General features: G+C 38.2%; 1 protein-coding gene across 9 annotated transcripts in view; it reads left to right on the top strand.

Annotated features, from left to right (window-relative positions):
- The window catches only part of TCP11L1 (t-complex 11 like 1), a 50,700-nt gene that overhangs the window by 15,536 nt on the left and 20,275 nt on the right, over window positions 1-14,889 (top strand). For all 9 annotated transcript variants that reach the window (XM_058527200.1, XM_058527197.1, XM_058527194.1 and 6 more), the window contains one exon: window positions 9,068-9,204. In XM_058527200.1, coding sequence (XP_058383183.1) covers window positions 9,068-9,204 — 137 coding nt within the window. The remainder of the gene's footprint in view (window positions 1-9,067; window positions 9,205-14,889) is intronic.

Below are 14,889 nucleotides of genomic sequence, written 5' to 3'. Positions count from 1 at the left end.
TACGTTATCTTTACAGCCATCATGATAGATCTGTTCCTGGAAGGAGCTACCATGTCAAATTCTTTAGGCAGTTAGTGGGGGAGGTCAAATGTCCTCAGAGAAAACAACCAAGGTGAAGAGATAGATTTCAGGGTGGCCAAATCTTGATCTCCCACAGTCCCGCCTTTGAAACTAAAAGTTTCACAGTCCTTTTGAAACTTAAACAAGTTTCATAGTCCAGAAGCTGAGTTGGTAGATTGTTTCATCTCACTGAACACATTTCTTAGTCCTGATAATAGATCAGTTTAATTAAGTTCCCTTTGGAAGGTGGTGATGCAGGTGGGCTCTCAAGGTTACGCCTATATTGTGGAAGCAAGCAATCAAGTATTTAATAGAAGCATTTCTATAAAAGAAAAACAAGGTTAATGGTTGGAGCAAGTTGTAAAGCAGTTTTTGAGTTCAGAGGACAGCCAGTGAAGAAGAATTTTAGATGTCAGCGTCAAAGCATCTTTTGCAGTTTAAAATGTCTCGGATGGTGTCGTCAGGTCATCTCAAGTTTATATCAAGTCCATCAGCTTCAGTTTGTAAGGCTTCAGGAAAAAGGGCAGGTTCAGTTCTCAGTGATTCCAAATGAAAATGATGGAAAAAAATCAAAAATGTTAGTTTGGACATCTGTAGCCAGATATTTCAGGAGACTAGAAGAAATCAGGATCTAGTCCAGTCAACAGATATAAAACAAAAACCTTAAAAGACAATTAACAAAACTAGGATCTAATATCCGCAAATGTATACTATAGTTTTTACTGAAATATAATTTTTCTCTCTAAAATCACCCTCATTTTTATTAAGATAGCAAATTAAAACTAGTTTGCAAAATAAGTCTAGTTCCAATAGAGTTGGCCCAATTATTTACATAAGTACAGCAAGAATAGCAATTGATCATATAGGCTCTTTTAAATCTGCTTTGCTGGAACTTTTTGTAAGGAATCTCACATTGAACTTCAAAAGCCTCTCGAGGCCAGGAAAGCCAAGCCAAGGATTTTGTCATCAGACTTTGCCTGCAATACCTACAGATTTGGGTGAATTCCTCTCTTCCGAGGTTCCCCCAAAATATTTCGAGGTTCCTTGTACCTGCCAGATAAGTGACATTCTTTACTTATCCTGGTAAGTGCTGCTTGGAACATAAGGTACTAGGCCAATATTTCCACATGGCTTTATTCCATAAAGTCCAATCTTCATTCCTCAAAAGCTGTATGGTTATATCGCAAATATGATGTTCCAGTCACAGCCTTGGTAACATAACCAGTGTTTCCAATTGTGTCCTGTTATAAGGAGAACAGATTTTTATTGAACTTATGCAAATAACTATATTGCCATGAAAACAACAATACTCACTTACTAAGAGTTTCTAAATTCGAGGGATCAGGTAGAGAGAAAAAGATAAATATTTCAATTTTACTTACAAAAGTATCATTTACCAAATTGCTATAAGTCATAGCTAGCTCAGGAGAAAAGAGAAAAAGTTTTCCTTAAATCTGAAAAAACAAAACATTAAAAATTCAGCAGTACTTCAAATGAAAAATCATAAAAATTATAATCATCCTTATCAGTTCATTCAGTCCCGTGTAATCCATTCTTGATCCCAGTCTTTCTGTGAGCAGCTTCATGAAGTCAGTTTCTCCATCAGATTTCTGTAATTTCTTACCAAGTTCAGTTTTATGATCAGAAAGTTTGTCAGAAACCTGTATTCCAGTGTAAATATCAGAGTCCTTTCCATGAATTTTTCTGAAGTTGAAACATATTTTGCAAAAGCGTTAGAGCAAAGAAATGTCTGTAAACAACAAGACCTCAAAATGGCAATTGCCAAAGAAATTTGGTTAATTTTGTGACATACAACACTTTAAAATAATAATAACCAGAATTATGACTGATAACCAGGACAGATCAGAATTTTAGTAATGTTATCCAATTTTAAAACACCTATGTCAATAACATTTGCCCACATAATAGCACCTAAGCAGGCTTATCATCACTTGTCTGACAGTGTTTTCTATGTAATTTAACATACTGAATCAGCCTAATAAGTTTAGTATCTTCCTCCTTATAGGAAGAGAGCAAATTTCTTTGAGAAGTTCCAGGGCCCTTTGAAAATTCTCAAAGAAAAAAAGACTTATTTTAAGATATGAATTTTGGTGGAGCTTGTCAAAAATATAAACAGTCAAAGCAAACAGAGCATTAACAGTCTAAAAAGCCTTAATAGAGAGACCTCAGTCTTTTGAACACAGGAAATTATTTTAACAGGTTTTTTTTTTTTTTGGTAGGCTTATTCAAAGGTAAAGAAAAATCTTTTATAACCTCTTTATCAAGTTTAAGCAAATTATCCTTTTGAGAGACAGAAGACCAAATTATAATTTTGTACCAGCTTACTTTTGTTATTACAACTCATTTACTTAATTAAATTCATTTCAATCTTAGTCAACTTGACCATGTAAAAACTCCTTTTCCAGAATTCCTCTTCCACAAACCTTTTGTAACTTTCTTTTTACATTCAGAATTTGTCCCATGTCTTTCTTTTCCCTCCTAGTACTTGAGGACAAATTTATCTTTCTTAATCAACCAAACAAAACATTTCCATTCTTTGTACCTTTGTACGTCTTACTTTCCTTGTACACAGACATATTTTTCTTAATTTTTCTTAATTTTTAATCATATATACTAATTAGAAATTTTAACCTTTAGAAACCTCAATTTGTAAGTAAAAACTAAACAATTATAAACTTCTTTTACATTAGTATCTTGTGGCTTGGAAAATTTATGAACACTTCATAACTTCTAGAAACGTTACTTTATAGTACAATCTTTTAATAAAACACATGTTTACCAATAGACCCAAAACACCTTTTAGTTTTCCTGTAATGAAAAGTCAAAAGTAGACAAACATACATTTAGCAATCAATGTCTAATATCTTATGTTATTTGGAAATGATGATACTCAGAGAATTTTTATCATAAAACTTAGCAAAACTCTCAAGTTTTAAGTCACCAAAAAGAGTTTGGAAGCTGTAACCACCAAAACACATAATTATTGTTTAAAGTTTACCCAACGTTTATCTTTTTCACAACTATTTAGTTACTTATTTCCAATAATTATTTAGATTGCCTATAAGACTTTATAAGACATCAGATAAAATTAGCCATCATTTAAATTACTATTTTTGTTAACCAGTTCTGTAATAGAAATAACATCAGTTTTCTTCCTGCAAAATTTTATGTAAATTTCATCACCTCTTATACCTTTAAACATAGTTATTATTAAAATTTTTATCAATAGGTCTTGGTCTTATAATTTTGGACCAGGGGAGCATTCCCAGTCAGACATTTTAAAACATACTCAGGCAAAGTTGATGTAACCTCTTTATATAAAATTAACTCAAACATTCCAACCTTTATAATCTTATCAACACTTATACTTTTCCATGTTCTCAATTTAATTGTAACCTGAGTCAAGGTCTTAAGGCTAGTCAAATTTTTCCCTTCCTTTTTTTTGGCCTTTTTTCTTAGGTACCAATTAAACAATTATGTGAGAGCACTCAAAACATTTTTTTCCCACCAATTTAGAAGTTTTCCCAATTCAAAGGATCCGTCGTCTGGCCATTGACGAGTAGGATCTTCAATTGTATATTTATTCCAATAGTGACTCGAACCAATAAGCCTTTTTAAGGAAAGACCCGGAGGTAACTTTCCACGCTTAGAATAAATCTACCACGGACGCAAAGAGGCGTCCCTGGTGAGGGCGCAGATGATGTAGCCCCCGTGATCCACAGAATTCACTCCCAAAGATATTCAGAAAAAGTAAAGACCTTCGTTGCACAGGCGGTAAGGATGGTGTAGTGAAAACGGTGTCTCCAGTCTCCCACAATAGTGTGGGACGCCTCCCGTCACAGACCTGCTAATCTGTGACACCCGGCAGGCGATACTGGAATGGGATTTTTCCAGCACTAACAAGCAACGATGGTTAAGACGACAAAAGCCCTTATGGACTGGGCCTTTTATGACAAACTCCCCTGAGAGCTTGGCACAGCTGGACAAAGAGACAGTTCGGAACCCCAGTCTACTCGACCGGCCACCAAGGTGCACCCCGGTAAATGCACCTTCCGTATGGTGGAGACCAAGGAGAATATTCTCACTGGTCACAAAGCCAAGTTCTCAGGACATAGAACAAGACAGAGACTACTCTGGGAGGAAAAGGGATCAAGATCATAACCAAGAGTACTCTACCAAATTTAAACCAAGAGTCACTAAAAGCCCAAGAAACTAGTTTCCCAAATATTTTCTCCTGCCAATCTAAATTTAGAAAGAGAAAAAATTTTCACCATTTTTTTCCGCCGGACTCCGCAGATAGAGATTCCGGGAGGCTGACGTGGTAAGAAGTCTTACCTTTTGCCGGCTTTCGTCAGGCGTTCCCGTATCTCATCATCTGCAGTAGTCCAGGGAGAAGGCAGGTCTTCCAGCCAGAGAAGGCAACTTGCCAGCCAGTGTGGCTCCTGGCTGGCTCGCCAAAACTGTCGGGGGAAGAGGGAGAATCTCCCTCTGCCCTTTCCCTTAAGGTTCTTCTGGCTGGCCAAATAATTAACAAGACAGGTTAGCAGGAGAAAATAATACCAAGTTTAATAACATGTATACATGGGAGAAAGCAGGGACACTGCGTTTCTCAACACAATAGCAGAAATTCTCATCTTAAATATCATTTTCAGCCAATGACAAAGGAGGATTTTGGGGGTGGGGGGAGTCAGTTACAGGAGATTACCGCTAAAGCACAGTAAACAAGAGTAAGGTTTATTATGTAGCTCAAGGCCTCACCTTCCACATTGATAAGTCACTAAAAATGAGCTCATCCCCCTCTCTTCTCTAAACAGAGAGGGAGATACCTTTACAAATGGAGATTTCCCTTATAAATGTAAATGATTGTCTGGCAACTCTTCACAGGGTCATCCAGAAAATGTGGCCAGAGAGACAGAACTTCTGATAAGAGGGGCTTGTTGGTGCCTTTCCTATTATAACATTTACCCTACGTTATCTTTACAGCCATCATGATAGATCTGTTCCAGGAAGGAGCTACCATGTCAAATTCTTTAGGCAGTTAGTGGGGGAGGTCAAATGTCCTCAGAAAAAACAACCAAGGTAAAGAGATAGATTTCAGGGTGGCCAAATCTTGATCTCCCACACTGTTAACTAATATATAGCCCATATACTTCTTTTGAATGTTTATTTTTAAATATATATAATTGTGATGAGATTTATATATATATATATTTTTTTTTTTTGAGGAAGATTATCCCTGAGCTAACATCCAATGCCAGTCCTCTTCTTTTTGTTGAGGAATCTTGGCCCTGGGCTAACATCCGTGCCCATCTTCCTCTACTTTATATGGGATGCCGCCACAGCATGGCTTGACAAGCGGTGCGTCCATCCACACCTGGGATCCGAACCCGTGAACCCCGGGCCATCAAAGTGGAGCATGCAAACTCAACTGATATGCCACCAGGCCGGCCCCGAAATTTATATAATTTTTATGCCAATATGGGCAAAGGATTGACATGATGCTGCTTGAGAATTTAGATTTTTGGTTAACTGCTTCGTTCTGTTTCCTGTAAACAGGTAAAGGTGTTATGTATCAAAATGTCGGTAGGCAACATTGCTTGCTGGGAAAATGACTTCTAATTGGTAAATTGCATCTGGACTGAAAGGAATGATAATGAACTATAAATACTGGATGAGACACCATACTTTGCACGTGGAGTAGGGTAACTGTTGTAACGGCATGCCTCTCGTGGAGACCCTAGAAGCTGAACCATAGAGTTGTTACCAAATATATTGGGACAGGAGGCTTTTAAAGCCAAGTGGCTCCCTCCTGTCTGAGTTGTCTGCTCTTGGCTGATGCTGTTACCAAACCAACTGGGCTTGCCTCCTGATGAGTTAAAAAAAGTTGTCTCACAAAGTCAAGTGTATTTGCAGCAAATAGGAGGTCATGAGGAATCATTTCCAAAGTCATGGCTGTCCCCGAACAAAGGGAAGCAAGGACCTTTATTTCTGATAGGGAATGAATATTCAAAAGGGAAAGGTGGGTATTTACCCGCACAGGCTCAGTTGGAAAACATGCTTCCACATACTCTGCAGGTTATGGTAACAAGGCCTAAGCTCCTCCCAGAGAGGAGACTTAGCATTAAAAATGAAGCAAAGGTCATGGGCGTAGCTCTCATGGTGGGGCTTGATCTGGTTCAGGGTGGTTGGTGGTTGCATCTCCTTAACATAACAAAAGGGAAAAAAACAACTTGGAAAATGCTTCCAAACCCACCTTTGAGTTTCTCAGGGCACCTGGTCAGTCACAATACTGTAACTCTTGCTGAAGAGGAATGCTTGGTGCTGCCCTGTTGGCAAACTGTGTGAACAGACGATGCCAGACCTGTGGCTTATGGTAGTCTTGTAAGTCTGAATGTTCAGTTGAACCTAAGACTTCCTGGTGGGCCTTGCAGGCCTGACTTTCTTTGCCAACATTATACGCTAATCATTTCACTTATTCTTTAATTGAAAGTGTCATTGAGATAATTGTATATTCACATGGAGTTGTAAGAAATAATACAGTACACTTGATCCAGTTTCCCTGATGGTGACATTTTGCAAAGCTGTAGTATGTCACAGCCAGGATATTGACATTGATATGATCCACTGATCTCATTTCAATTTTCTGTTTTACTTGTATACCTTTGTGTGTGTGTATGTACATTAATTTTTATACACTTTTGTCACCTAAGTTCGTGTATCCATCACCACGTTTAAGATGCTGAACAGTCCCAACACCACAGGTGTCTTGTGTTGCCCTTTTATAACATAAGCCTTAAAAATAAAACAGCCAGTTATTTTACCAGCAAAGTGAGTTTATTTGGGAATAGCCAAAGAATTGCAATTCGGGATATGCAGACCATAGCCAAATCCAACAATCAAAGGAGGAATTTGGAAGGGGTTGTTTGGAACAAAAGTCCATTGGAGAAAAGCAAGAGTTCAGGATGGTGATGGTTTCTCATTGGCTGACTTGCTGAGGTAGTCGATTTCTGTTTGGGGTGCAATGTACATTTCTCCCTATAATTAACAATTCTTTCCTGTTGAGGACTTCTGTTGGGGTCTGTAATTGACTATCTTTCCTGTAATTGACTTGGAGTGCATGGGCACTCCCCCTTCTGGCCTCTCAATTCCATCTTAAATGAGGTTTCCCGTTATTATTTTTCACAATAACCAACTTTATTATTTTTTTAAACTCCCCATAAGCATTTTCAATGGCTGCAAAATATTCATTTGCATAGATATTACTTATTTCTCTGTTAAGATGGACAATTAGATTATGTATAATTATATACTCTTTAACCTTGCAGTGAAAATCTTTGTGCACAAAACTTTTTTCTGTATTTTAGGTTACTTCCTAAAGATAGGTTCTTAAAATGGGATTACTATGTCAGAGGATAATGAACAGTTTTAAGACTCATTGCATGTTACCAAGTTGCTTTACAAAAGTTTTATAGGCAAAAAAGTTCGCTTTCATTTCCAGCTTTCTTGATATCATTATATCAGTATTCATGGCAGACAAAAATTCCCTGCATTTGATACCTCAGAGTTTAGAAAGAGCATTGAAAAGACTTCCTAAAGTAGTTATTGATTTGTTCATTCATTCAGCAAGCTCTTATTGAGCACCTCTTATGTGCTAGGCATCGTGCTCAACATTAGAAATAAAACAGTCAATAAGAGTTTATAATCCAGCCAAGGTGAATGAGGAATTCCTGGGAAGAGGGTTCTCTGGGGAAATAGCTTGTAGCAAACTCAACCTAACTCCTAATGCCTAATTGCTACTGGAAAGAGGAGGGACTGGGGAGGCTGGCAGACTGGGGGCACACACCTGTCGAAAGGAGGCAGCAGTGGCCTCCTAGTGCCAGGTCACTGTGGCCATGATGGAATGTGGGCCCACAGGGCCAGATGTTTTGATTTTTCAAGAGAAGCAGGAAATCGAGGTTTTTAAAAACTGTGTGTGAGCACAGAACATGTTTCTGAGTTACTTCCAGTCGGTGGTCCGCCAGTTGGCAGTTTCCGGTGTCTCTGGTTTCCTGTAGGTGGATTTAGGGAGCTGTTGGGAATGCTGAAAGGAGAGGCAGAATGCCGTCCAGGAAAGACTAACTGCCCCATGTGTTTGGGAGGTGGAGAGACCGCCGAGGGAGGTGGAGAGACCGGGGAGGGCGGGGCGGGGCAGCGGTTCCCATACGTAATTACCTTGTGTGCTGGTGAGTTTATTCTGTCTTATGATGTCCAGTCAGTCCCAGAGGGCGTCAGGGGACTTGGAGGACATTTGATCCCGTGCCTATTTCTGTGTAGGGCCACACCTAAACCTGTACCTTGGGTTCTTAACCACTTCCTGCAAGTAGGTCTCTGGGCAGCTGCTGACCTGTGGAGAGAGTGGTTATGGTGTGTGACAGGCAGGATTGAAGGCATCCTTGGCATCGGGTCAGGTCTGCCCCTTGGGTACGTTCAGAATGTGAACTAGGAATTATGCCACCAGAACTAGAACATGAAACATACCCTGAAACTAAGAGAGCCGGGGAGGAGAAAGGAGAGAGTTAATTTTCTTTCTTTCCTGGGAAAGTGAATTAACCTGTGTGAGAGTGGGGCCCCAGGTGGTGAGTTGTCTGCCGTTAACCCCAGATCCTGGGCTCCGTCCTCCTCTGTGGCTGCGTGAGGGCTGATCCAGAGCCCAGGAACACATTCTGGTCTCGGCAGCCGCCAGGGGCACTGCGCGTGCTTGGGGACAAGGGGTGGAGGGGCGGGGCCAGAAAGCAGCTTAAAAATATGAAAACACTAGTTTTTTCACATCGTTATTTAAGTTTCTGTTTTCTAAATTTGTTTTTCTTAATCTACTTTCTCATGATTTTTCTAACTTTTTTTGCTACATTTCTGAGATGAGAAGACGATGTCAAATCAGCTCATCTCTTTCCTTTAAAACAATGTTGACAGGTGCCCAGTTCTGAATCCTTTTATCTCTGTCTTTCAGGGCAATTTTTTCTGTGCTGGACCTAATGAAGGTGGACATGGCGAACTTTGCGGTCAGTAGCATTAGGCCGCACCTTATGCAGCAGTCGGTTGAATATGAAAGGAAGAAGTTCCAGGAGCTTCTGGAGAAGCAGCCCAGTATGTTTGTAGCGTGGTGTTCTCTCGTGGTCTGCGTCTGCTCATTTTAGTTGCTGTAGCTTGTGGCAAATGATATTGTTTTCAAAGCAGAACTAAAATTTAGTATGAGAATAGTCTAATTTGAAGACAGAAAAGCCCAAGATGTTAGGACTTGAAAAGAAAACTTAATTGAGAGACAAGAGAAATATAAATAGGATATAAGAATAGAAATTTAAAAGAACAATAAAGTTCTAAAGTAAATGTGTTTTTCATGAAACCACCAGTTTGGTGTAAATTATATATATGGTTTGGCTTAATTTAATTTAATTTTATTTTATTTTATTTTTTTAATTTTTTGTTTATTGCAGTAACATTGGTTTATAACATGGTAAAAGTTTCAGGTGTACATCATTGTACTTCTATTTCTACATAGATTACATCATGTTCACCACCAAAATACTAATTACAACCCATCACCACACACATGTACCGAATTATCCCTTTCACCCTCCTCCCTCCCCCTTTCCCCTCTGGTAACCACCAATCCAATCTCTGTCCCTATGTGTTTGTTTATTGTTGTTATTATCTACTACTTAATGAAGGAAATCATACGGTATTTGACCTTCTCCTTCTGATTTATTTCACTTTGCATTATACCCTCAATGGCCATCCATGTTGTCACAAATGGCTGGATTTCATCTTTTCTTATGGCTGAGTAGTATTCCATTGTGTATATATACCACAGCTTCTTTATCCATTCGTCCCTTGATGGGCACTTAGGTTGCTTCCAAGTCTTGGCTATTGTGAACAACGCTGCAATGAACACAGGGGTGCATGTACCTTTGCAAATTGGTGTTTTCAAGTTCTTTGGATAAATACCCAACAGTGGAATAGCTGGATCATATGGTAGTTCTATCCTTGATTTTTTGAGGAATCTCCATACTGTTTTCCATAGTGGCTGGACCAGTTTGCACTCCCACCAGCAGTGTATGAGACTTCCCTTCTCTCCACATCCTCTCCAACACATGTTGTTTCCTGTCTTGTTAATTATAGCCATTCTGACGGGTGTGAGGTGATATCTCATTGTAGTTTTGATTTGCATTTCCCTGATAGTTAGTGATTTTGAACATCTTTTCATGTGTCTGTTGGCCATCTGTACATCTTCTTTGGAGAAATGTCTGTTCAGGTCTTTTGCTCATTTTTAATTGGGTTGTTAGTTTTTTTGTTGTTGAGATGCATGAGTTCTTTATATATTTTGGAGATTAAGCCCTTATCAGATGTATGGTTTGCAAATACCTTCTCCCAATTGTTAGGTTGTCTTTTCGTTTGTTGATGGTTTCCTTTGCTGTGCAGAAGCTTTTTAGTTTGATGTAGTCCCATTTGTTTATTTTTTCTATTGTTTCTCTTGCCCGGTCAGATGTGGTGTTTGAAAAGATGTTGCTAAGACCGATGTCGAAGAGCGTACTGCCTATGTTTTCTTCTAGAAGTTTCATAGTTTCAGGTCTTACATTCAAGTCTTTAATCCATTTGGAGTTAATTTTTGTGTATAGTGTAAGGTAAGGGTCTACTTTCATTTTTTTGCATGTGGCTATCCAGTTTTCCCAACACCATTTGTTGAAGAGACTTTCTTTTCCCCATTGTATGTTCTTGGCTTTTTTGTCAAAGATTAGCTGTCCATAGACGTGTGGGTTTATTTCTGGGCTTTCGATTCTATTCCATTGATCTGTGTGTCTGTTTTTGTGCCAGTACCATGCTGTTTTGGTGACTATAGCTTTGTAGTATATTTTGAAATCAGGGAGTGTGATACCTCCAGCTTTGTTCTTTTTTCTCAGGATTCCTTTAGCTATTCGGGGACTTTGGTTGTTCCATATAAATTTTAGGATTCTTTGTTCTATTTCTGTGAAAAATGTTGTTGGAACTTTGAGAGGGATTGCATTGAATCTATAGATGGCTTTAGGAAGTATGGACATCTTAACTATGTTAATTCTTCCAATCCAAGAGCACGGAATATCTTTCCATTTCTTTGTGTCTTCTTCAATTTCTTTCAGAAATGTTTTATAGTTTTTGGTGTAGAGATCTTTCACCTCTTTGGTTAAGTTTATTCCTAGGTATTTTATTCTTTTTGTTGCAATTGTAAATGGGATGGTATTCTTAATTTCTCTTTCTGATACTTTGTTGTTAGTGTACAGAAATGCAACTGATTTTTGTATGTTGATTTTGTATCCTGCAACTTTACCATATTCGTTTATTACTTCTAAAAGTTTTCTGGTGGATTCTTTAGGGTTTTCTATATATAAAATCATGTCATCTGCAAATAGTGACAGTTTCACTTCTTCCTTTCCAATTTGGATCCCTTTTCTTTCTTTCTCTTGCCTGATTGCTCTGGCTAGGACTTCCAGTACTATGTTAAATAGGAGTGGTGACAGTGGGCATCCTTGTCTGGTTCCTGTTCTTAGAGGGATAGCTTTCAGTTTTTCACCATTGAGGATGATATTAGCTGTGGGTTTCTCATATATGGTCTTTATTATGTTGAGTTACTTTCCTTCTATACCCATTTTATTCAGAGTTTTTATCATAAATGGATGCTGTATCTTGTCAGATGCTTTCTCTGCATCTATTGAGATGATCATGTGATTTTTATTCTTCATTTTATTAATGTGGTGTATTACGTTGATTGATTTGCGAATGTTAAACCATCCCTGCATACCTGGAATAAATTCCACTTGATCATGGTGTATAATCTTTTTAACGTATTGTTGTATGCGATTTGCTAGTATTTTGTTGAGGATTTTTGCATCGATGTTCATCAGTGATATTGGCCTGTAATTTTCTTTATTTGTGTTGTCCTTGTCTGGTTTTGGTATCAGGGTAATGTCAGCTTCGTAGAATGAGTTAGGGAGCTTCCCCCCCTCCTCAATTTTTTGGAAGAGTTTGAGAAGGATAGGTATTAAGTCTTCTTTGAATGTTTGGTAGAATTCACCAGGGAAGCCGTCTGGTCCTGGACTTTTATTTTTGGGGAGGTTTTTTGATTACTGTTTCGATCTCCTTACTGGTGATTGGTCTATTCAAATTCTCTACTTCTTCTTGATCCAGTTTTGGAAGGTTGTATGATTCTAAGAATTTATCCATTTCTTCCAGATTGTCGAATTGGTTGGCATATAGCTTTTCATAGTATTCTCTTATAATCTTTTGTATTTCTGAGGTGTCTGTTGTAACCTCTCCTCTTTCATTTCTGATTTTACTTATTTGTGCCTTCTCTCTTTTTTTCTTGGTGAGTCTAGCTAAAGGTTTGTCAATTTTGTTGATCTTTTCAAAGAACCAGCTCTTGGTTTTATTAATTTTTTCTATTTTTTTTTGGTCTCTATTTCATTTATTTCTGCTCTGATTTTTATTATTTCCCTTCTTCTACTGATTTTGGGCTTTGTTTGTTCTTCTTTTTCCAGTTCCTTTAGGTGCATTGTTAGATTGTTTATTTGAGATTTTTCTTGTTTGTTGAGATAGGCCTGTATCGCTATAAACTTCCCTCTTAGAACCGCTTTTGCTGTATCCCATAAATTCTGGCATGTCGTATTTTAATTTTCATTTGTCTCCAGGTATTTTTTGATTTCTTCTTTGATTTCTTTGTTAACCCAGTCGTTGTTCAGTAGATTTTGTTTAATCTCCATGTATTTGTGGCTTTTCTGATTTTCTTCCTATAGTTGATTTGTAGTTTCATACCGTTGTGGTCAGAAAAGATGCTTGGTATTATTTCAATCTTCTTAAATTTATGGAGACTTGTTTTGTGGCCTAATATGTGATCAATCCTGGAGAATGTTCCATGTGCATTTGAAAAGAACGTGTATTCTTCGGTTTTTGGATGGAATGCTCTGTATATATCTACTAGGTCCATCTGTTCTAGTGTGTCGTTTAAGGCCAATGTTTCCTTATTGATCTTCTGTTTGGATGATCTATCCGTTGGTGTAAGTGGAGTGTTAAAGTCCCCTACTATTATTGTGTTACTGTCTATTTCTGTTTTTATGTCTGTTAATAATTGCTTTATATATTTGGGCGCACCTACATTGGGTGCGTAGATATTTACAAGTGTTACATCCTCTTGTTGGATTGTTCCCTTGATCATTATGTAATGCCCTTCTTTGTCTCTTTTTACAGTTTTTGTTTGAAAGTCTATTTTGTCTGATATAAGTACTGCTACCCCAGCTTTCTTTTCATTGCCATTTGCGTGGAGTATCTTTTTCCATCCCTTCACTTTCAGTTTGTGAGTATCTTTAGGTCTGAAGTGTGTCTCTTGTATGCAGCATATATATGGGTCTTGTTTTTTTATCCAGTCAGCCACCCTATGCCTTTTAATTGGAGCATTTAGTCCATTGACGTTTAAAGTAGCTATTGATCAGTGTGTACTTACTGCCATTTTTTAACTTTTTTTTTTTTTTCCTCAGTGTTTTAGTAGTCCTCTCTGTTCCTTACTTCTTCTATGCAGAATTGATGGTCACTTTAGTTTGACCTGTGTCTGAAAGCTCTACTCTTTAACTCCCCTCCTCCCTCCTTTTATGTTTTTAATATCATATCTAACCTCTTTTTTGTGCATTTGTATCCATTACGTTCTAATCATGGAAATAGATAATTTTTCCTATTTGTGGTCTTCTCTTTTCCCCTTAAATCAGTCCCTTTAACATTTCTTGTAGCACTGGTTTCTTGGTGACAAATTCCTTTAATTTTTGCTTATCTGGGAAAATTTTGATCTCTCCTTCCATTTTGAATGATAACCTTGCTGGGTAGAGTATTCTTGGCTGTAAGTTTTTTCCTTTTAGCACTTGAAATATATCATGCCATTCTCTTCTAGCCTGTAAGGTTTCTGCTGAGAAGTCAGCTGATAGCCTTAGGGGGTTTCCTTTGTATGTAACTTGACATTCTCTTGCAGCTTTTAGGATTCTCTCTTTGTCTTTAATTCTGGACATTTTGATTATGATGTGTCTGGGTGTGGGCCTCTTTGGATTTACCTTGTTTGGGGCTTTCTGTGCTTCCTGTACCTGGATGTCTGTTTCCTTCCTTAGGTTAGGGAAGTTTTCATCGATTATTTCTTGAAATAGATTCTCTGCCCCCTTGTCTCACTCTACTCCTTCCAGGACACCTATAACACGGATTTTAGTGCGCTTGATGTTGTCCCAGAGGTCCCTTAGACTGTCCTCACTCTTTTTAATTCTTTTCTCTTTTACCTGTTCACCTTGGGTAATTTCTTCTAGTCTTTCTTCCAGCTCACAGATCCGTTCTTCTGTATCCTCTACTCTGCTTTTGAGTCCCTCTAATGAATTTTTCATTTCCAGTATTGAATTCTTCATTTCTGATTGGTTCTTTTTTATATCTTCCATTTCTTTGTTGACATTCTCACTGAGTTCATCTATTCTTCTCCCCAGATCAGTGAGCATCCTTAACACTCTTAGTTTGAACTCTCTGTCAGGTAGGTTGCTCATTTCTGTTTCACTTAGTTCCTTTTCTGGGGTTTTGTCCTGTTCCCTTACTTGGAATGTATTCTTTTGCCTCCTCATTTTGCCTCTTTCCCTGTGCTTGTGTCTACGTATTAGGTAGGTCAGCTATGTCTCCTGCTCTTGGATAGGTGACCTTATGTAAGTGATGCCTTAGGAGGCTTCCAGTGTGCTTCCCTCAGTTCTCAATGTTCCAGGGGTGGCCCCTATGTGGGCTACGTGTGTC

The sequence above is a fragment of the Diceros bicornis genome, chromosome 31, assembly GCF_020826845.1.
Source record: "Diceros bicornis minor isolate mBicDic1 chromosome 31, mDicBic1.mat.cur, whole genome shotgun sequence".
Classification (NCBI taxonomy): domain Eukaryota; kingdom Metazoa; phylum Chordata; class Mammalia; order Perissodactyla; family Rhinocerotidae; genus Diceros; species Diceros bicornis.
The sequence above is the reverse complement of the archived record's forward strand: the minus strand, read 5'-3'. Positions and strand labels throughout refer to the sequence as shown.